The sequence below is a fragment of the Micropterus dolomieu genome, linkage group LG20 (genome assembly GCF_021292245.1).
Source record: "Micropterus dolomieu isolate WLL.071019.BEF.003 ecotype Adirondacks linkage group LG20, ASM2129224v1, whole genome shotgun sequence".
Classification (NCBI taxonomy): Eukaryota; Metazoa; Chordata; class Actinopteri; order Centrarchiformes; family Centrarchidae; genus Micropterus; species Micropterus dolomieu.
Genome location: NC_060169.1, coordinates 30,724,366 through 30,743,887, shown reverse-complemented (window position 1 = coordinate 30,743,887; position 19,522 = coordinate 30,724,366). Strand labels below are relative to the sequence as shown.

The window sequence follows — 19,522 nt, the reverse complement described above, 5'->3', positions numbered from 1 at the left end:
TGAAAGCATTTGTTAAAAGCGTTCTGAAAAAATAGCACCAAGAAATGTTAACTAACAAATGAAAATGCTTTGAGAAAGGTTGATTTGCACAAGTAAGGAAACATGCAATGCAATATAGTTTCTCCTCATATAAAAAAGGCATTTTCACCATAAATTGGAGCAGAAAATGTCTGAAGAATGCAAGAAATTACCAGTTCAATGCTCAAAATTTTCTGAGGGAGGACCCCCAGAAGGAGAACCTCCCTCACATATATTTCCACATCGAATATTTAATCTAAATAGTGCTATAAATCTTCCTGTCTTGTTCTCGTGCATCATCACATCTCATGACCCAAATGTTTCATCATGCCCCTAATCTGAGCCCTTATGTCCCCACCACTTTTCAACACAAAGTGACGCCCTTGAGCGGAACTGTTCAAAAGTTACTGGAAACGTTTTGTTGCATTTATTGCTGCACAGGGGATTCACACCAGATCCTAAAAGCAAAGGTTCACATACTTTTGCCACTCACAGATATTGCAATATGTTCCTGTCTGTCTGAGAGTCCATATATTAAAGGTTCTGACTAATATTGTATGACAGTATGCTTAAATCTTTTTATTTTAAACAAAATACTATTAAAGTTCAAAAGCAACAAAAACTACCATGGCATATGGCCTCCTTAATTTATTATTGTGTCCCTCAAAGTATAGACCACATACTCAAAACCTGTTGTTGAAATAAGGAAAGTTTCCTCTTTTGCAAATGCTGACAACCCAGTGTTATCCTGATCATCAATGCAGGCACTTGCCAAGGCCCAGCCGGTCTTATTGCTGGCAGCTTTTCTGCACAGTTCACACTTGTACAATATCAGCCAAAACATTTTAAATATGGCCTCACAGATCTGACTTGAGGGTGAGAGTGAATGATGAAGATGATAACTAGGTTGCAAATAAGACATAAATATAAAAAAAATCAGTATCAGTAACCTGGATCAGTTACCCAAGGACACAATACAGACAGTCATTTAAATACTGCCATCTGCTGCTAGAAAGGGGAAACAGCTTAACCCATCGGTGGAAACTACATTAAATATGAATTTAATATTAAAACTATAGCTCTAAAAGTAACATCTGTGCACACACAATAAGGTCTTAGGTTAACCTATATTACCAACTGTATAGCACCAAACAATGGGATCATTTAACGTGACTGTGTAATAAACTACTGTTGCCAACATATTTCTCTCAGTCCAGGTTTATATATTTATTGATTGATTTTTTTTCTTCTAACGTTACTCTGGTATAACATTTGTGCTGCATAATGTTATGGCCGTTATATAGGCTATATTTACTATTACTTCTGGGTCACCAACCTGTCTTTCTCATAGACTGTATATAAAAAGGTCTTTCTTTTAATGCCTTTCTTCAAATGGAGAAATGAAAAAAGGAATTTCAAAACAACAAAATTAGACTGTTGATTTGAATTTGGTTTAGTTATTTTTCGGTTTTGTAAAAAAGGCTCTTTTTTTCCAGTTTCTTTTTTTTTTGGACAAACGACAAACGAAAAAAAAAAAACATACACGGACCCTTATTGAAGGGAGTCAGATCTTATGGCTCTGCTCCTTTCTGAGAGCTCCCATAAGGCACTTCATTCAGTATCACTTCTGGTGGTGACTGACCAAATTACATTCTTATTTGTTGCAAGATTCTTCATCTGCAACACGTTGAAATATGGATATTGATGGTTAAAAAGCATGATATGTCAATAACTATCCTAGTTGTATAACAAAAATGACACTCTATAACAAAATAATTAATAAATAATCACAATCACACAGATACATACAGTATATGCTTACAATCTACTTTTCCAAGACATGCTGTTCATATGATTTTAGCTATTATAGCAGGAGAGTTGTGAGTATTGCTGTTTGGATCTGTTGTGCTGACTCTGGGACACGTCCTTTCTGCACGTTAGCTTATCAGCAGCCACTGTAACAACAGTATACTAACCCACATCTTAGCCCATGTTAAGTACACTGTGTTGTTGTTCGCTTTATATCAGATATTTTTCATGGTGTTGGATTTCTCCAGAATCACTTACTCCACTTTTAAATGGTTTTTTTTGTGTGACAACCTCAAAACTGACTTTGCCTCTTAAATTTCAGAGAGAGGTCTAATGGAAACCTCCAGGACTATCCTTGCATTAAATGTATCTTCAACAATTTGCTTCGACATGTGAAGATAACACACTGACAGACAATGCTAAGTTGGGTATATTTAAATGGTAGCTCATTCATCTGTATTAAAATGAGAGGATACTTGTCACACCCACACAGAAGCAAAAAGAAAAGTGACCCTAGACCTTGCAATGTTTTAATCCAGAGAGACACAAGGCTTCCGTTAAAAGACCCTTGTCCTGAGGGCAGCCATATTTATTAGATAACAAAGCCTACATGGATCGTCACTCAGTTTGCCAACAGGCATGTAATTTCTCTCCAAGATCAGGGACATACTGTATTCTGCTTTGTTGAAGGTTAAAGAGCGTGAGTGGTTGTTGAGATCAGTGACCAAGTCATTCTGACTTTCTTATTTAAAGGTGCATTAGTTGACTTTTTCACCACTTGACAGCATAACAAGCTGAAAACACAACAAGTATTTGTGCTGTAGAGCTGAGGGGGACTGCAGAGTTGGTTTGTCACTAGGAATGACCTCTTTCACACTTGGTAGTTGTTTAAAAAATTTGGAATACATCTTTAAGTATCTATTTCCCATCACACTCCCTTCCCCCTTTTAATAGTCTAGTATTTCTAACTACTGACAGAGAAAGATCAAAGTCCAACTCATGCACATATATCCCTAAATTGGGATTAAAGTAGGAAATCTGATTGCAATTGTACATATTGTAGTGTATGGTAAACACGTACAGTATATTCATCGTAAATCGGGATGTTGTAAGGTAATTATATATGGTTACATTTCAGTTATTGCTGGTGTCTTTTGGGAACAGTTACCAAGGTTGTGAAAACCAGTGAAATTCTGCAATTCGTCATGTAATTAAGAATTTCTTTATAACACCAAAAATCACACAAACAGACCAAAATTAAAAATCCAACCTATACAGCCTTATATCAACACACACAACAGACAGACAGGCCCAAATAACAACCTAAATAAGTAACAAGACATTGAATGATATAAAAAAGTAATTGCTAGATCCTACTCTTTACAGCTTAATGTCATTGTTATATGGAAAATGTAACTTCCTCTCACGGTAATTACAAAAAACAAATATATTAAATTAATGTATAAAAAATATCTGTTAAATACAAACATCTCACAAACTTCTTCTCGGCTTCAATAAACCTCTCCAACCTTTCCAAATGGTTTAAACATCCTTATTTCTGTTTGCAATAAAATTACATCTATTTATCTCTGTAACATCACCCAATACCACGGAGGGAAAGTCTGACTGAAAGCACGGTCCTTAAATTGGCCACTGGTTCCTGGTTAAGTAACAAGGATATATGGCTGTCTTTCTGACAGATAACCCAACACTGCAGGAGAAATTATAACAAGGAGGCAACTTTTTTTAAACAATTCAAAGAATTTCCATTTTGCCCTTTTATAGTTATAACTCCTTAGCAGCTGAAAGTGAGTCTTGCTCTGTCCCTGATAGTGTGCATTTGAAACACACCAGGTTAATAAATAATGATTGCGTAAAAATTTATATTTATGTATTAAGCTTATTGTTAATATTTGAATAAATATGGCTTCTATTTGTTTTATTAGTTCTTTGAAGAAATCCAACCATTCAATAAACTGATGAAGTGATCAAATTAAGTTTATTGATTGGTTAATAAGTATTCCAAGATAGATGGAATCCAAAATGTTAAATATTAGACTTAAATAAAGTTCCCTCCAAAAGTATTGGAACGGTAAGGCAAATTCCTTTGTTTTTTGTTGTTCACCCTATTGTCCAAACATTAAATAGCTCTGCATGACTGGTCTAAGTTTTCATCCTTGGTTCAAACCTATAAAGACTGCATTTCCTGTTAAAGAGGATAAACCAACATGAAGACCAGAGAGGTGTCTATGGGAGAAAAGCAAGCCATTGTCAAGCTGAGAAAAGAAGGAAAATCGACCAGAGCCATTGGACAAACATTGGGCATAGCAAGCACAACAATTTGGAATGTGCTGAAAAAGAAAGAAACTAATGGTGTGCTGAGCAACAGACGTCCAACAGGTCGGCCAAGAAAAACAACAGTAGTTGATGACAGAAATATCGTGAGAGCTGTGAAGAAAAGCCCCGAAACATCAGTAAGTGACATCATCAACGACCTCCACAGTGCAGGGGTGAAGGTATCACAATCCACTGTTGGAAGAAGACTCAGAGAGCAGAAATATAGAGGCCACACCACAAGATGCAAACCACTCATCAGCAGGAAGAATCGCAAGGCCAGAGTGAAATTTGCAAAGTACAGAGATGAGCTGCAAAAGTTCTGCAACACAATCTTATGGACTGATGAGACCAAGATTAATCTCTACCAAAGTGATGGAAAGGCCAAAGTGTGGAGAAAGAAAGGAACTGCTTATGATCCGAAGCATACGAGCTCATCTGTGAAGCATGGTGGAGTGAATGTCATGGCTGATGATGGTAGCAGCAGACAATGAGCCAAAGCACACTGCCAACAAAACAAAGGGGAAAAAAGTGGAAGGTTTTAGACTGACCAAGTCAGTCACCTGACCTTAACCCAACAGAGCATACATTTCACCTCCTTAAGAGGAAACTGAAAGGAGAAACACCCTGAAACAAACAAGAACTGAAAGAAGCTGCGGTAAAAGCCTGGAATAGCATCACAAATGAAGAATGCAACAGCAACATAATATGCTGGATTCTTATTTTTTTCTTGCAGAAAAGGCCATTTTCTACTCATAAAAACTCAAATGGCTCATTTCCCTACCATTCAATTTGTCACATTTGTTTGAACAATGCACATCCCCGACCTGTGCAAAGCCACTCATTAAAGGCAAGTGAGAAATCCAATTCCATTCAACACCTCATAACATAATCAGTCCAGGAACGCCTTCAGTCTGCCAGAGAATTTGAAAGCAGATCCTTAGGTAAGAGTAAGATTATTCAGGTTAGCTTTAACCAAAAAAATCATCTAGCCAAAGAGACAATCTCACCTAAATTATATTGATCCAATATGGTTTAATTTTCTAATCAATATGCCCTTACAGCTTAGACAATGTTTTCTTGTTGGAATATAATATCTTGTAGATGATGTAGATGATTTACAGATGGTGAAACACATTGATATATTATTGTGTATATATATATATATATAGTAAGTAATATTTTTTGCTATAAACCCTATAAAGTCTGCTTACATATTTTGATTTTATCCATAGAACATGCAAGCCAACTTTCTTTATGGGAGAGGAACAGTGAGTTGGCTCCTACAAAATGTCAAGATGCAAAGGCACTGTGGGGAACAGGTGCTCCAAATGTGATGTGTTCCCCTGCATTATCCAAGAGTGGAACTACTTCAGGGACTTTCACAAGGGGTGAAACAGGTGCAAAATAAAGAGTGTAATATAAATTTGTTGCAAAAACATGTTGATGCTGACAAAATGGAAAGGTTAACATTGAGTAAAAATTATTTAAAGTAACTAAACATGGAATGAAGTGTTTTTAAATCAACAAAATGTATGCGTGTCTTATTACAGGTGTATGTAACTGTCTTATTACAATGTTAAAACATTGGACTATCATTTTAAGTTGAATTTGTTTAGTCTTGTTTTTAATAAAAGTTTTGAGAGGAAAACTTGATTTTATGGCTTGTTCCACAATGATAGCTCTGTTTTAATCAGCTGCAGAGCTGCAGTCTGTATTTATTAGTCACTGTAAATTACACTGCGCATTTACAACTGAGGCTTATTGTTGACCATTTTCTCTCTGCTCTGCTCTCCTGCCATTCACTGGTCTTGTGCGTGTCCCCTGAGAATTGAATGCATGTTGTTTAAAAACGATATAATATTCTTTGTATGGTTCATCTGTAATGATAAATGGTTCGACGTCTTGCGAGATGAACGCACAATTCATCACAAATATGGTTCCAGTAACTACAACTTAAATTTGAAGTGGAAAATCAAGCACCGGCATAGAGACACTTAGTGTAATGTACCAAATGGCCCATGGCTCACTGCGACTGCACTTTTAACATGTTTTGACATAATTATTACATCGTTTTGTCTCAAGTAAATCTTGCCAAAAAAAGATTTATTTTTTGACCCCACATCGCCACCACTAATTTTCGAATAGTCCCTTAATTTTGCTATACCTTACTTTATCTATGCCGTGTTAGTTCGCTATTAAAATGATGCTGGAGGTAGATCACAATGACATGACTTTCTGCCTCTGACGCAGAGTCAGTGCGATTGAAATAAAAGCTCAGTCACCCGATGAAGCTATTGGCTGGAAGCCTTCAGGTCCCTGCGCACTGGCGATGGACCGCTCTTATAAACAGCGTTCACACTGACTCTGCTGACTGACACCAACTGTGTGGGAACATGTCGCAGTACACTCTGGGAGGTAGGACACATTAGTGTTCTTGAGCGTGCGTGTTTCTTACTTTTACTGCTTTTGTTTAGTGTCTGGCGTTTTTGTTTTTATTTTAATTTTTTTCCCCGACAGAAGGAAAAAATCCAAATATCAGGAAGTAGCACCGATTTCATTAAAATCAGTATCCTGCTAACTTCTCCAGTTATACTGACGTTAGATATTAAGAAGAGCTGGAGTCGGAGGAGTATGCTGTTTATAGGGAGAGCGATTTTTATGCACTCACACACAACTGATGTGGAAAGAGGCTGCAGCCCAGTGGGAAGGTCTCCCTGATTATGTTTGTTTCAGATAACGTTGTATGAATAAGGACCAAGAGTTTGTAAACAAATACAATTTAAGCCCAGAGGTTAGAATAAGCTTCAAATAACTGTCTGTGTAAATGTATTGCACGCCGTTTCCCATGTTGTTATTGCTATGATTAAGTCAATTGCACCTGCAGCCTAAGATCACTATAGCAGCAAAATACAGACACATGCTGCAGGACTAAGATTTCTGCTTAAAATGCTGAATTGGCACAGCTCAGGTTTCACCATTACCGCCTTTGGTTTGGTTATATCAATCATGTTCACAGGCTGGTGATATTTTAGAGCAATTTCATCAACCTTTATATTCTAACATCACTGCTGCACTCTGCTATGCTTTTTTATCTCTTAATGGAGACTGCCCGAGGAGGCTCTTTGATGCACTGAAATGGATGTGCATTGACAGTTAGCACTCACTCGCTTTGACAGTGGTTGCTTCTTTAGTGTACACCACATGCAGGGTGCTTTTACTATCAGATAAGTCTCATTTGATGAGATGATTTATCTGTGGTGCTTATTAGGACACACCCCTCATTATAAGACAATCAAATGAGATTTTGTTCATTGTTTAGCTCCTTATTAAACAAATCTGTTTTTATCAAAGATGGGGTGCGCCTAAACTCAATAGATACTCCTATATTTTAAGCTAAACTATGACAAAAAATATCATAGCATCTCTTCCTAATAAGTAATGGATTTTATTTATAAGTGTGCGGTCTTTTATAATAACAGAAACATTAGGCTTTTCTCAGTGAATGATTTTCATTTTCATTCTCATTGCTGGCTGTTTACCTTGTGATGGTCACTGGCTGAAGCTCACAGCTTTCCAACCTTGTTTTCACCACTATCCACCAGTGTGTCTGATGCATGAGTCATCTCCAATACACCCTCATTATCTGACGTTAAATGGACATCAGGGTTCAGCTTTAACAGCCTCAATCTCAGTTGCTCTGGCAGCTCTGTCATGATTTTATACAGTGTATGCTCAAACCCACAGAACTTTATTTTCAAGATTTCCCCCCTTTTTTTTTAAAGGTGTTAATCGCAGTATGTAAACCTTAATTTCAGGAAATCTGAAATTTGATGTAATAGTGCAGCCATAACGTTATCTGTGATCTGAATATTTTAGTATTAGCCCTGATAAAATAGTTTCTGTGAAGTGCTGGAACACACAGAATAAACATGTAGAGTAATGTTGTCGATTTGTGGGACAAAATGTTTAATCCAACTTGTAATGGATTTTTAACTGGTTAAAATCATAATGCTGACCATGAATGTGTACTCAGCAAGATGCTTAAATGATGAATGCAAACACACACACACTGCATGTGCATGTGCACTCCTGCTTTGGATCAAAGCAGGAGCAGTGACCATACCATTTATACAATTATGATTATAACCCTGAGACATTTCCTCTTTAATCTCATCAAGGACGCACAGGGCAGACACAACAAGATCATGTTTAGAGTCAGATGTCCTAAGATCGTTCATAATGAATTTGGCTTTATTTCAGATTTGTCTTTACTGACATGTCACTGAAAAGCACAAAACTAATTCGATTTGTAGGTTTGCGGCAATATTGTCTTTCACGCTTTTGTCTCTCTTTTCCCTCTCTCTCTTTATTTCTCCCACTTGCTTTCTTTTTTCCTGATCACTCACAGATTTACTTTCTCAAGTTTCTCATGACCACTACAATAGTAACCCATGACTGCTTTGTTTTCTGTCTGTCTAGTTCATCTGCAGATCCTGCTGGCTGTGGGTCTGGCTGTGTTCTGCTACTGTCTGGTTCTCGGTTGCATCCTTTGCTGTCGCAGGAGGAAGAGTGTTTCATCGGAGGACAAGGAGGCAGTTTTCTTGTCTCCTCCTCCTGTTGAGAGCGTGACTGTGACATTGACTCCATCTCTGTGTACCCAGCCTGTCAAGCAGCAGTACGAGGAGCTGGATGGGGACGTGTTGGAATTCCCTTCCTCTAAAAACAGCTCTTCTCCCTCTGAGGATGACCTCACTGCTCTGCCCTTTGACCTCAGCCCTACCAGATCAGCTGAGCTGGTGCAGTCACATGGGTCTTCTTTTCCGATGCGACGCCTAAGCACCCCGGCTGTTCCCTGCTCACCCAATAAACGTCCAAGTCATGGCAGAGCCTCTCTGCCGTCCCTCACTAAGCTGAGCCTGGTGTCCAAGTCTCGTCAGGCAATGGGTCGACGCAGCACCGTGAGCGGTGAAAGTTTTCTTTACAGTGAAAGCAGTCAGCTAACCACTAGTGCTGCCACATCTCCCAAACAGCAGGGGGAGCCCTGTCTATCAAAGTATGGTTCTAACTCTCTCTCCATACCCTCCAAGCCAGCTCCTCTTCTGCACTTCTCCTTGCTCTTTTCTTCTGTCTGTGGCACCCTGATGGTCAACATCCTGGGGCTCTCAGGGACCAGTCGAAGGCGCAGCGGGGTGTTTGTCCGGGTCAGCCTTCCTCCCCTCTGCCCCTCCCCTCAGCAGATCACCTCTCGGCGCCGCAGCCTCAGCCCAGACCTCCACAGCCAGAGCTTTGTTCTGCAAGTGGGCTCTGTGGAAGAGCTGCACACCTGCACCTTGAGACTTGCTGTCTACAGCAGGGACTTCTCAGGCCTAAGAGAGGCTGTGCTGGGGGTGGTGGAGCTGCCCTGTGAACAGATGGATTGGGAGCCTGACACCACCACCACCTACACCAGGCAGCTCAGCCCAACTAAAAGCAAGCTAAAAAAGGTATATCATAATTGGATCATTTCATTCAATTGATTTCAATTAAGCTTTCAAGAGCGTGTATGGAGTAAGAAAACACACAAAAGTGCTTTGGAAAACTTTAGTCAAAATGCTGTGAGCAACTGGACCTGAGCCAAACAGGCCCTGAGAACAAAGTTAAAGTGTCTGCAGAGCCTAGTAAAAGTGATGAAAATTGTTATCTTTAGACTTTGTTTTTTTGTACGGCTTTAAAAAATTACATATAACTTTTATTAGTGAGATTGTCATACCTTCAGACAAAAGCAAGGCAAGCCATTTCTGGCTGGTGCGAACACACATGAGAGTGGTATGGTTCTTCTTATCTTACACTTAGCAAAAAAGTGAATTTTAAAAAGAAGCAATCTCTAACATCACAAGATGTTATAGTCAGCTAAAGATGCAGCATGCGTTGCAAATCTTATGAGGCTCTTTCTCAAGTTCTTTTGGGTCCTGTCAGATCCAGTCATAATTTTGCACAGACCTTAGAACTATGGCAATTGAAGTTGGACCCAAACCGATACAAAGTGGACTAGAATGTGTGGAACAACCACCTGGTACGGGTCGGGTCAGGTCAGGTTGTACCTCCTTTTTGGGGTCGCTGACAGTATGTACTTTTGAACTGGTCTCCCTGATCTTAGTGTATGTATTACGTTAACTAGGCACGCAGACGTACAGTATAAATAGCACATATCATATTTCATCCATGAAGGAATGTAGCGTCTAATCAGTTCTCCCATTAGCCAGTTTTCCACTGTTGTTAGTCATGGTGACATTGTTGTTAGTGACTGCAGAGCAAACAAGCAGAGTGCAGCAAATTGGCAGTGCGCCCACGCCGTGCCCTCTGCGGCTCTGTTGAAAAACTGCCAGAGGGCATTAATAACGGGCTTTTGAAGGGAGGGGGTCCTGATGATTCAGTGGACATTACTGAGTCAGTCATCCTGATTTTTGCCAAAGAGACGAGCTGTGTGCTCGGTGGGAGGCCAGTACAATTTCTCCCATTTTACAGTTATGTGAAAATCAGAATCAGGTGTACTTACCTCTGGCCCTCCTTTCATGTCCATGTATGGTTCATCCTCATCTACACGCACACACACACACACACACACACACACACACACACACACACACATCATCACCTTCCTCTTTCTCAATGATAGCAGCTGCTGGGTGTGAATGTGTGCAACTGTGAAAGCAATCCCGATAATTCTTTAAAGAGCTGGTACGAATAAAGGGGCTGTGTAATAGTGACTACATCTTTTAATGGAGGCACTTCCTGGATTTATATATATATTTATATATAAACACAAGGTTTTGTAATCAATGTAATGGCACCAACCGGTGTATTGCTGATTATTCATCTGGATTGCATTACTTGTTTTGACATCGCATGGGAATAGGGGGAATGAGGTGGCAGCAATGTGGGGACTGTGCATCTTATCGTAAAAGGAGTCTGATGACGACGGGGCTGCTATTGATGTCAGGATGATCAGCATTAAGTTTTCTGAGCATGCAGGCTCTTTTCATACGTCATACATTACTCCCGTCAAATGGCTACTAACCTCAGCTTTCTATTGTCAGTGTATGATCGTAAGCGTAAGAATAACTTTAGGAACGGTTTCGTACTTATCCAAATACTCATGCTGAGCTAACACTGTCTCCTAGGAAAAACGTACAACTCATTTACAAGTTGTGAAGGAAACGTAATGGCCAGCGGAGTACCTTTTCTGTTGATAATGAGTATATTTAGTTAATTATCATATCTGACAAGAGACAAAAATGTTAAGTATGATGCTCACTGACAACGTATTTCATTTGTTATCCACCCAAATATCTTGTCTTCCAATTCTATATCTGCTTGTAGTGACAGCATTGTTCAACTTTTTCATGGTTATGTTTAGACACTGGCAGGACAAGGTTTAATGTGGTCTGGTTTAATACAGTAACTTCAGACACAGCGTGTTAATTAACATTTATCTGAAACCACGATATTTCCCTAACCTTTACTAAAGTGCTTTTGTTGCCTAAACCTAACCACAGATGGGACTTAGTGCATAAATGATTACTTTTGTAATCACAATGTAATTTGGAAAATTTGGTATTATGCAAACTTAAATTCTAGCTTGGGTGAGCAGTATTCCTGATCATGGATGGCTTTTGGAAACAGTTTTAATCACTATGGCACTAATACCATAGGTGTCATTTACACTGGAGACGCTGGGGACATGTCCCCTCCACATTTTGAAATGACTGATTTTGGCCCTATCACTTTCTGAAAGCATTTTATAAAAAATGTTCTGAAAAATAGTTTGCAGTAAGAAATGTTAACCTAGAAATGCTTTAACAAAGGTTTATTTGCGCAATAAGAAAACATGCAATGCAATTTAAATATAGTTTTCATTTCATGACATTTCCACCATAAATTGGGGCAGAAAATGTTTAATGCTGAAAATCTTAGTGCTACAAATCTTCTTGTCTTGTTCTCGTGCATCGTCACATCTGGTGACCCAAAAGTATCAGCACGCTCCTAATCTGAGCCCTTATGTCCCCACCACTTGATTAATGCCATATCTTGCTTGAAGAAAGTTGAAAATACAAACACACCTGACGGGAAGCAGTCTTCTTACCAAGTGAAATGATGAAAAAGTCAAGCTGGTGTAAAGTAAAGATGGCACACAATTTCTTCCTTGCTTGCATGAAGTGCTGTTCAGGAGGAATACACTCAGGGCTGCCAATAGTGGTCCGATGTTATATTGGAACAATACTTTATACTGTAACATTAAACTCATTTTTGTTGTAGCTTTCAGCCACCAGCACCACCATAACCCTTTATTTCACTGCATTGCCAGCAGGTGGCAGTAACCTGGAGGTTGCTAGTCTGTGACATCTTGAGAAAGTGTGTGTTAATGTTCAATCAATCATTCCTGCATAAATAATTGTAAGACCACAGGGAGAAGTTTGTAAGTCTAATATTACTTTTCCCTCTCTTCTGAGGCTTTATATTTTTTTAATATTAATAAAACATTTATATTAACCAAAGATATCTAGTGTAACAGTGTTACCAAATAAATAAGAAAATAAAAGCCAGACAATTACATAAAAGCAGGTTTTGGGTCATTTCTTGTCAAATGATAATTCCGGATTTTTTTTAACAAAAAAGTATATTTTTTATATTCATATTACTATTTTTGGTCGTTATTTATATATTTTACTTTTATTTACGTCATCTATAAGTTTGTCTACATGTAGCACCTTATAACCAAAGCAATTTAAGCAATGTAAAATACTACTCGGCAAGAAAGCTTTTTTCTGATTCAGATTCTTCTGATTCTGATTCTAGTAACTACCTTTGTAGGTATTTTTTGAAAATAGGGAAGAGACACGGGTGAAGAGGGATGCAGCACAGTTTTTACAGAAGACTACAACTGCTGTGTGTAGTTACACCACTGATTCTTAGTTGAGAAAAAAAATGCATTATGTGCATCCCTCCAAAAGATGGTCTGACACTTGAACTGATGATTTTAGATTTATTGGAAATCCCAAAACCAATGTAAGAGCTGGTTACTAAAAATAAAAAACACAAACAACAACTGCATTAGCTACCTTACCATATAGTTTCAGAGCATTAGCATAGTTTAGCACTAGCTCACAAGCCTAGTATTAGCCCATTAAACAAACAGCTATAAACAGCTTCAATTGTTCAAACTACTTCAAAACACCACCAACATGTTAATATTACAGTATTATGATAAATACTAACCTTGTGCCTCTTCGAAGGGGTGCTAAAACATTAAATCTTTCACTGTGTGTGCATTTTACTGTTTCTTCTTTCATGCAGCAGGAAAACTAGTTGAGGTGCCACCGGGTGGCTTTCAAAATAAAATCACCTCTAGTCAGAACAGGAAGTAATACACTAGGGCTTAAACAGGTAAAATACATAATAAAGCCGACTGAAATGACTGTTCAACAAGAATATTCCTTCTGTAGAGCTAAACATATACTAGGTTATTTACACTCCCACCAAAATTATGAGTATTTTACATAAAATGACATGAACGACCCCAGTGTTCTTTAACATTCATGGGCTTAAGAAACCTCTAACAACAGAACTAACTTCTGCACTGGACGCTCCACCACTGAAAGTTTTCCAAGGCGCTCACCTCTCTTGTTTAGTCTCTTATCTCCAAATGAGATTTTCACTCTCCTTACAAGTCCATCCTTACCTCTGACAGTCTCTAAGACCCTAGCGAGTCTCCATTCACCTGTTGGCAACAGTTCATCTGTGTCCATCACAATATCACCTACTAGTAGATTTCTCATCGGTGAGTGCCAACACTGCGTTGCAGTGATGTTGTGAAGATACTCCCGTTTCCAGCAACTCCACAACTGCTCTGCCAGATACTGCACGCTGCGCCATCTTTTCACTCTGTACAAGTCCTCTCTGGGGAAAGTGCCAGGTGGAGGCAGTGCTGCGCTGGATTTCATGTTGATCAGATGATTGAGGGTGAGTTGTGGATTGTTCAGGTTATCCACCGTGAGGGGTCGACTGTTGACTATGGCCATGGCTTCATAGAGTAAAGTCCTCGTTGAGTCTGCCATGGAAAAGTCATAGAGTGGAGCTTAGAACATTCCTGACTGTCTTTATCTGTCGCTCCCACATGCCACCTGCATGACTGGAGTGGGGCACGTTCATGACAAAGTCACATTGCCTTTGAGACAAACATACTCAGTCTCTGTGTATCAAGCTGTTTTAGCGCTGCCTTGAATTCATTCTTAGCACCAACAAAGTTAGTGCCTTGATCACACTGGATCTGACGGACTGCACCTCGAACAGCAATGAAGCATCGCAGGCCGTTGATGAAGGCGTCGGTGGACAAATCCTCTAGCATCTCAGTGTGGATGCCCCGTAAGCAGAAGCAGGTAAAGAGCAGGCCATATTGTTTATGCTGTTTCCGTTGTGACAATAGGACCAAAGCAATCCATACCACAATATGTGAATGGTGGGGAGGGCTCTACACGTTCCACAGGAAAATCAATCTTCCTTTGGCTCTCTGGGAGTCTCCTGAGTCTACGACACACCACACACTGGTGAATGTATGAAGCAACTGCTCGGCTCATTCCAGGAATCCAAAAGCCACTGGATCTGATTTTGTTTGTGGTGAAGCCTTTTCCCTGATGGTTTGTCTTTTCGTGTTTGTGAGCTATTATCAACTTTGTCATATGGTGCTCTTTGGGGATGAAAATTGGATGCTTGAATGGGTCAGCAAGGGACGAGTGGCAGAGTCTTCCTCCCACCTTCAGAATACCGTCTGTGTCAAGAAAAACATCAGTTCGGTTCAGTTTGTTGCGACATGGTAGTTGACTTCCTTTGTTTAACAACTGAATTTCTTTCTCGTATGCTTGACTTTGCAGATTTTGGATTATGACACGCTCAGCGTTCTCCTGTTCACTTACTGTAGTAAGAGCACTTGAAATAATTTTCTTAGCCCGTTGCAAAAGGCGGGCCACAGCCTTGATGGCTCGGGACCATGATGAAAACTGTTTCTGTGGTCTTTGTTTGCAGCGTTTGTACCTTTTTGATTTCTGGATCTCCTATGAATAGGTCTGGTACTACATCCTTTGGTGTAGATATTTCCATTTCCCAGAGGAGCATAGGACCAGTGAACCAGTTAGATGTAAGCAGTTCATTTACAGTTCTCCCTCGGGAAGCACCATCTACCGGGTTTTCATCTGTAGGGACATAAAACCATTGCTGGGGAATTGTGCTATGGCGGATCTTCTGGACCCGGTTGGCAACAAAGGTGCGAAAACGCCGTGCATCGTTATTTATGTAGGCTAAAACTACCTTTGAGTCTGTCCAGAAGTACTTTTTCCCGTCAAAAGACCCAAGCTCCTCTCTGAGCATGTTGCTGACACCGACTGAGACCACTGCTGCGGTTAATTCAAGCCTCGGTATTGTGATCAACTTTGTGAGAGAAACGAGGGCCTTTCCTATAGCTAGGGAACAGTGAATGTCTCCTCTGTGGTTCCTGTCTCCCAGATAAGAGCATTGACCGTATCCGCTGGTGCTCGCATCCGAAAAGTGGTGAAGCTCTGTTTCTTGAGACCTCTCCAAAGTTGGCAGGTATGTAACATTGAGCTCTGTTTATCTTCTCTAGATTGGCAAAGTTGTGTCACCAGCTCTCCCACCGTGGCTTCAGCATCCAGGTGTGGTGTTGAGCAGCCCACAATGCTCCATCCCAAGCCTGTAAGGATGGCATAGGGTCGTCGTCTTTTCCTGCTAGCATCTGCCTAGGTGTTAGTGCTCTGGGACAGTTGTAAGTTAAGAGTCCTACTTCACAGCAAAGGAGAGGTGGAATCTTATCGGTGATTGTTGTCAAGTGAGGCCATTGTTTTGCTGTTTCATGAGTGGGTATATGATCACGATTCACTAGAATGCAGTCTTTTGTGTATGAAGGAGGTAGGTCGATGTGAAAGCATGAATTGTAGCTTCTCACACGAAGTCCACAAAACCTTTCACTCTTCATGATCATGCTCTCTCAAAGCATGGTGGTAAGTTTCAGTTTCACAGGAAAGGCATCTGCTTGTAATTCCTTGCTCACCTCAATTTCGATGAATGTGCTGTCGCTTTGAGTGTCTAATAATGCATAGACAAGCTGCTCCTGGGATGGATTTGTAGCAGAGGACACCCACACAGGGACGATCATGGAAGTGCTGCATGACTGACCCCCTCTGGTGACGTTGAGTGCCATGGCTACTGTGGTTTCATCTGCTGCATTTAAAGCTGTGTTCACAATGGATAAAGGCCTTTCTCTAACTTCATGTTTTCTGTAGTTTTCATCACGGAGACAGGTCAGGTGCCTTTCCTTGCACACATCACAAGTGTGGCAGTGACAACATTCCTTGGCGCTGTGACCTGGTTTCACACATCCGTAACACAGCTTGTTATCCTTTACGTGTTTTCGTCGGTCCTCAAGGGACCTATCCATGAAGTCTGGGCACTTGGGGAATTGATTTTGTCATCTTTGCACCACAGACAGGGGGGCCTTGATCTCCCATTGCTTGGTGGTGATTTATCACTGTTTATGGCAGTTTGAGTGCTAAAGATATTGGCTATGTTTCCATTTGCTTCCCTTGTGTTTTTCTTGCCATGGGATGGGTTAGATGTGTGAAGAGCATGGAGGGAGGTGACTGGGTTGCATGCTATCTATGCTTCTACTGACACAAACTTTCCATGAGGGCTATCGTAACTTGGCGATTCCAACGGGATGCTACCCAATCAGGAACTTTCTGTGTTAGCTTTTGGTTTTCCTCACAAACCCTTAATATTTCTAGACCCTTCACATGAGGCATGGCTTGCAGGCAGGCATTTAGGAAGTCTGAGAATGCTCTTAACCCTTCTGCATCTTTGGACTGTATTTTTGGCCATTTTGATAGTTTGTCCCTAAAGGCTCTTTGGATGAGAAATGGCTGACTGTAGCGTTGATTGAGCTTATTCCATGCATCTCTGTATGCCTCTTCATCATTTCAATAAAAGGTGCCTTCAAGGCATTTGTAAGCAGGGCCACTGATGTATTTCTATAGGTAGTAAAGTTTATCAGCTGAAGAAATACCCTTACAGTCCACAAGTGACATGAATGAAGCCTTCCATCCAATGTAGAAAATTGGGTCTCTACTAAATACCGTGGGCATTGGCATTGGGGAGTCTGTTTATAGCTATGCTGTCATGGATTGCTTGGGCCAGATAAGACACAGATCAGTTGGGGGCCCTGGTGTGGCATGGTGAGGGTTTTGGTTGTATACTGGGGTGTTAGGAGTGATCTGTCTGATGTTCTGCTGTATGGGCTGACTATCAGTACCCTATCAAATTTCTCTGTCATATATCTGAAGTCTGGCTCGAGCAGCCTCAACATCCCTTTCTGTCTGTAGAAGCTCTAATTCAGACTTCTGCAATTCTAATTATTTTTTATGTTGTTCCTCCATTTCTCTTATTTTCTCCCTTTGATTTCTTTCTTCCTGCATTAGTTTGTATTGAGCCTCCTTAGCAGCAAGCTCTGCAGCTGCATCAGCCCTTTTTGCAGATATGAGCATTGATTCTGAATGGCGACTTGCACCTGACTCAGAGGCTGTACCATATATGGAGTAAGCATAGTTGTGAGTTAGTAGCTGACGGAGCCGGTGCCTTTCACACTCACTGCATCAAAGTCGCCATCTACTGCTGATAGGCGTTCATAGATTAGCTTTATAATGTCTTAGTTACAGCCTCACATTCATCATTTTGCGTCTTAGCTCAGGAGGATGGTGTGGCCCGTTCTCTTATTTCATTATAAAGTCTCATGAGATCATCCCTTCCCTTTTCAATGGTGTCTACCACTGTAGCCAGTTCTGTTTCTGATATGTCTGTCTTTAAATTTTCTTTTGATATTCTGATTTGATTCATTGTTCGTACAGGCTAAGTAGTCTTTTTTCCTTTTTACTCAGTTCCTCCTTTTGGTATGTGAGTATTTTCTCTGTGGGCACACTAGTACGTTCTGAATGATGTGGTAATGTTAACCCATCAGCGTCATCCATTTTGTGTTTAAGTTCGGCTAGTTGTTTTTTCTTACATTCAGTTAACTCCTTTAGTTCCTGCCTTGACATGCCTTCATATTCCTCTTGATCAAGTAAGTCTCTACCCTCTTAAATTTCCATTTGTAGCTTATGTATCTGTTCCTTTATGCCTTCCATTTTGTGCACAGTTGTATTACTCACCGTTAAGCATCACACTAGATGTTGCAACTAACTGCTCTGTATGCCGTGTTCCAAAGGCAGCATGATGCAGCGGGTGCAGGTCAAGCTCTTACTGTAGCACATCCCTCCAAAAGATGGTCTGACACTTGAACTGATGATTTTAGATTTATTGGAAATCCCAAAACCAATGTAAGAGCTGGTTTCAAAAAATAAATAACTCAAACAACAACTGCATTAGCTACCTTACCATATAGTTTCAGAGCATTAGCATAGTTTAGCACTAGCTCACAAGCCTAGTATTAGCCCATTAAACAAACAGCTATAAACAGCTTCAATTGTTCAAACTACTTCAAAACACCACCAACATGTTAATATTACAGTATTATGATAAATACTAACCTTGTGCCTCTTCGAAGGGGTGCTAAAACATTAAATCTTTCACTGTGTGTGCGTGTTACTGTTTCTCCTCTTTTCTGTCGCATGTAGCAGGAAAACTGGTTAAAGGGCCAGCGGGTGGCTTTCAAAATAAAAGCACCTCTAGTCAGAACAGGAAGTAAGACACTAGGGCTTAAACCAGGTAAAATACATAATAAAGCCGACTGAAATGTTCAACAATTAATATGTAGAGCTAAACATATACTGGGTTATTTACACATTATTTGCACAGATACATCTCTTGCCTTTAATATAAATGCATTTTGCTTCACATTAAATCACCATTTCTTGTAGCTCACTGATTCCTGAGAGTCGGGACAAAACATGTCCCACATAGAAAAGTCTAATTTATAGCAAAAATTAAGAAATTCAGCATGTATGGCATACTTACAAAGTTAAATCTGAAGGAATTGTATATACCCATCTGATTTTCAGAATAAACTTTTTTATCTTTTTGGGGAAAAGTTGTTTAAATATATGGTCTGTGGTTAGATAGTCCATGTTATTGCACTTGTCCTCAGCATGAAGTTACAATATTAACCATCCCAAAAAAAATGAAAAAAGCTCTACAATTGTGAAAACATATATATCAAATAAAAATAAGGGGTATAAATATAAAAAACAATGCATGAAGTGAACATCAAACAATATTTTCCATAAAAATCTGCCTATTAAAGTTGCGTCCTCAGCTTCTGTCA

General features: G+C 39.9%; 1 protein-coding gene across 1 annotated transcript in view; it reads left to right on the top strand.

The window, feature by feature from the left end:
• The first annotated feature begins 6,462 nt into the window (after positions 1–6,462).
• The window catches only part of LOC123959201 (synaptotagmin-4), a 36,660-nt gene continuing 23,600 nt past the window's right edge, over positions 6,463–19,522 (top strand). The window contains exons 1-2 of the mRNA XM_046033140.1: positions 6,463–6,579; positions 8,644–9,647. Coding sequence (XP_045889096.1) covers positions 6,558–6,579; positions 8,644–9,647 — 1,026 coding nt within the window. The 5' untranslated portion in view covers positions 6,463–6,557. The remainder of the gene's footprint in view (positions 6,580–8,643; positions 9,648–19,522) is intronic.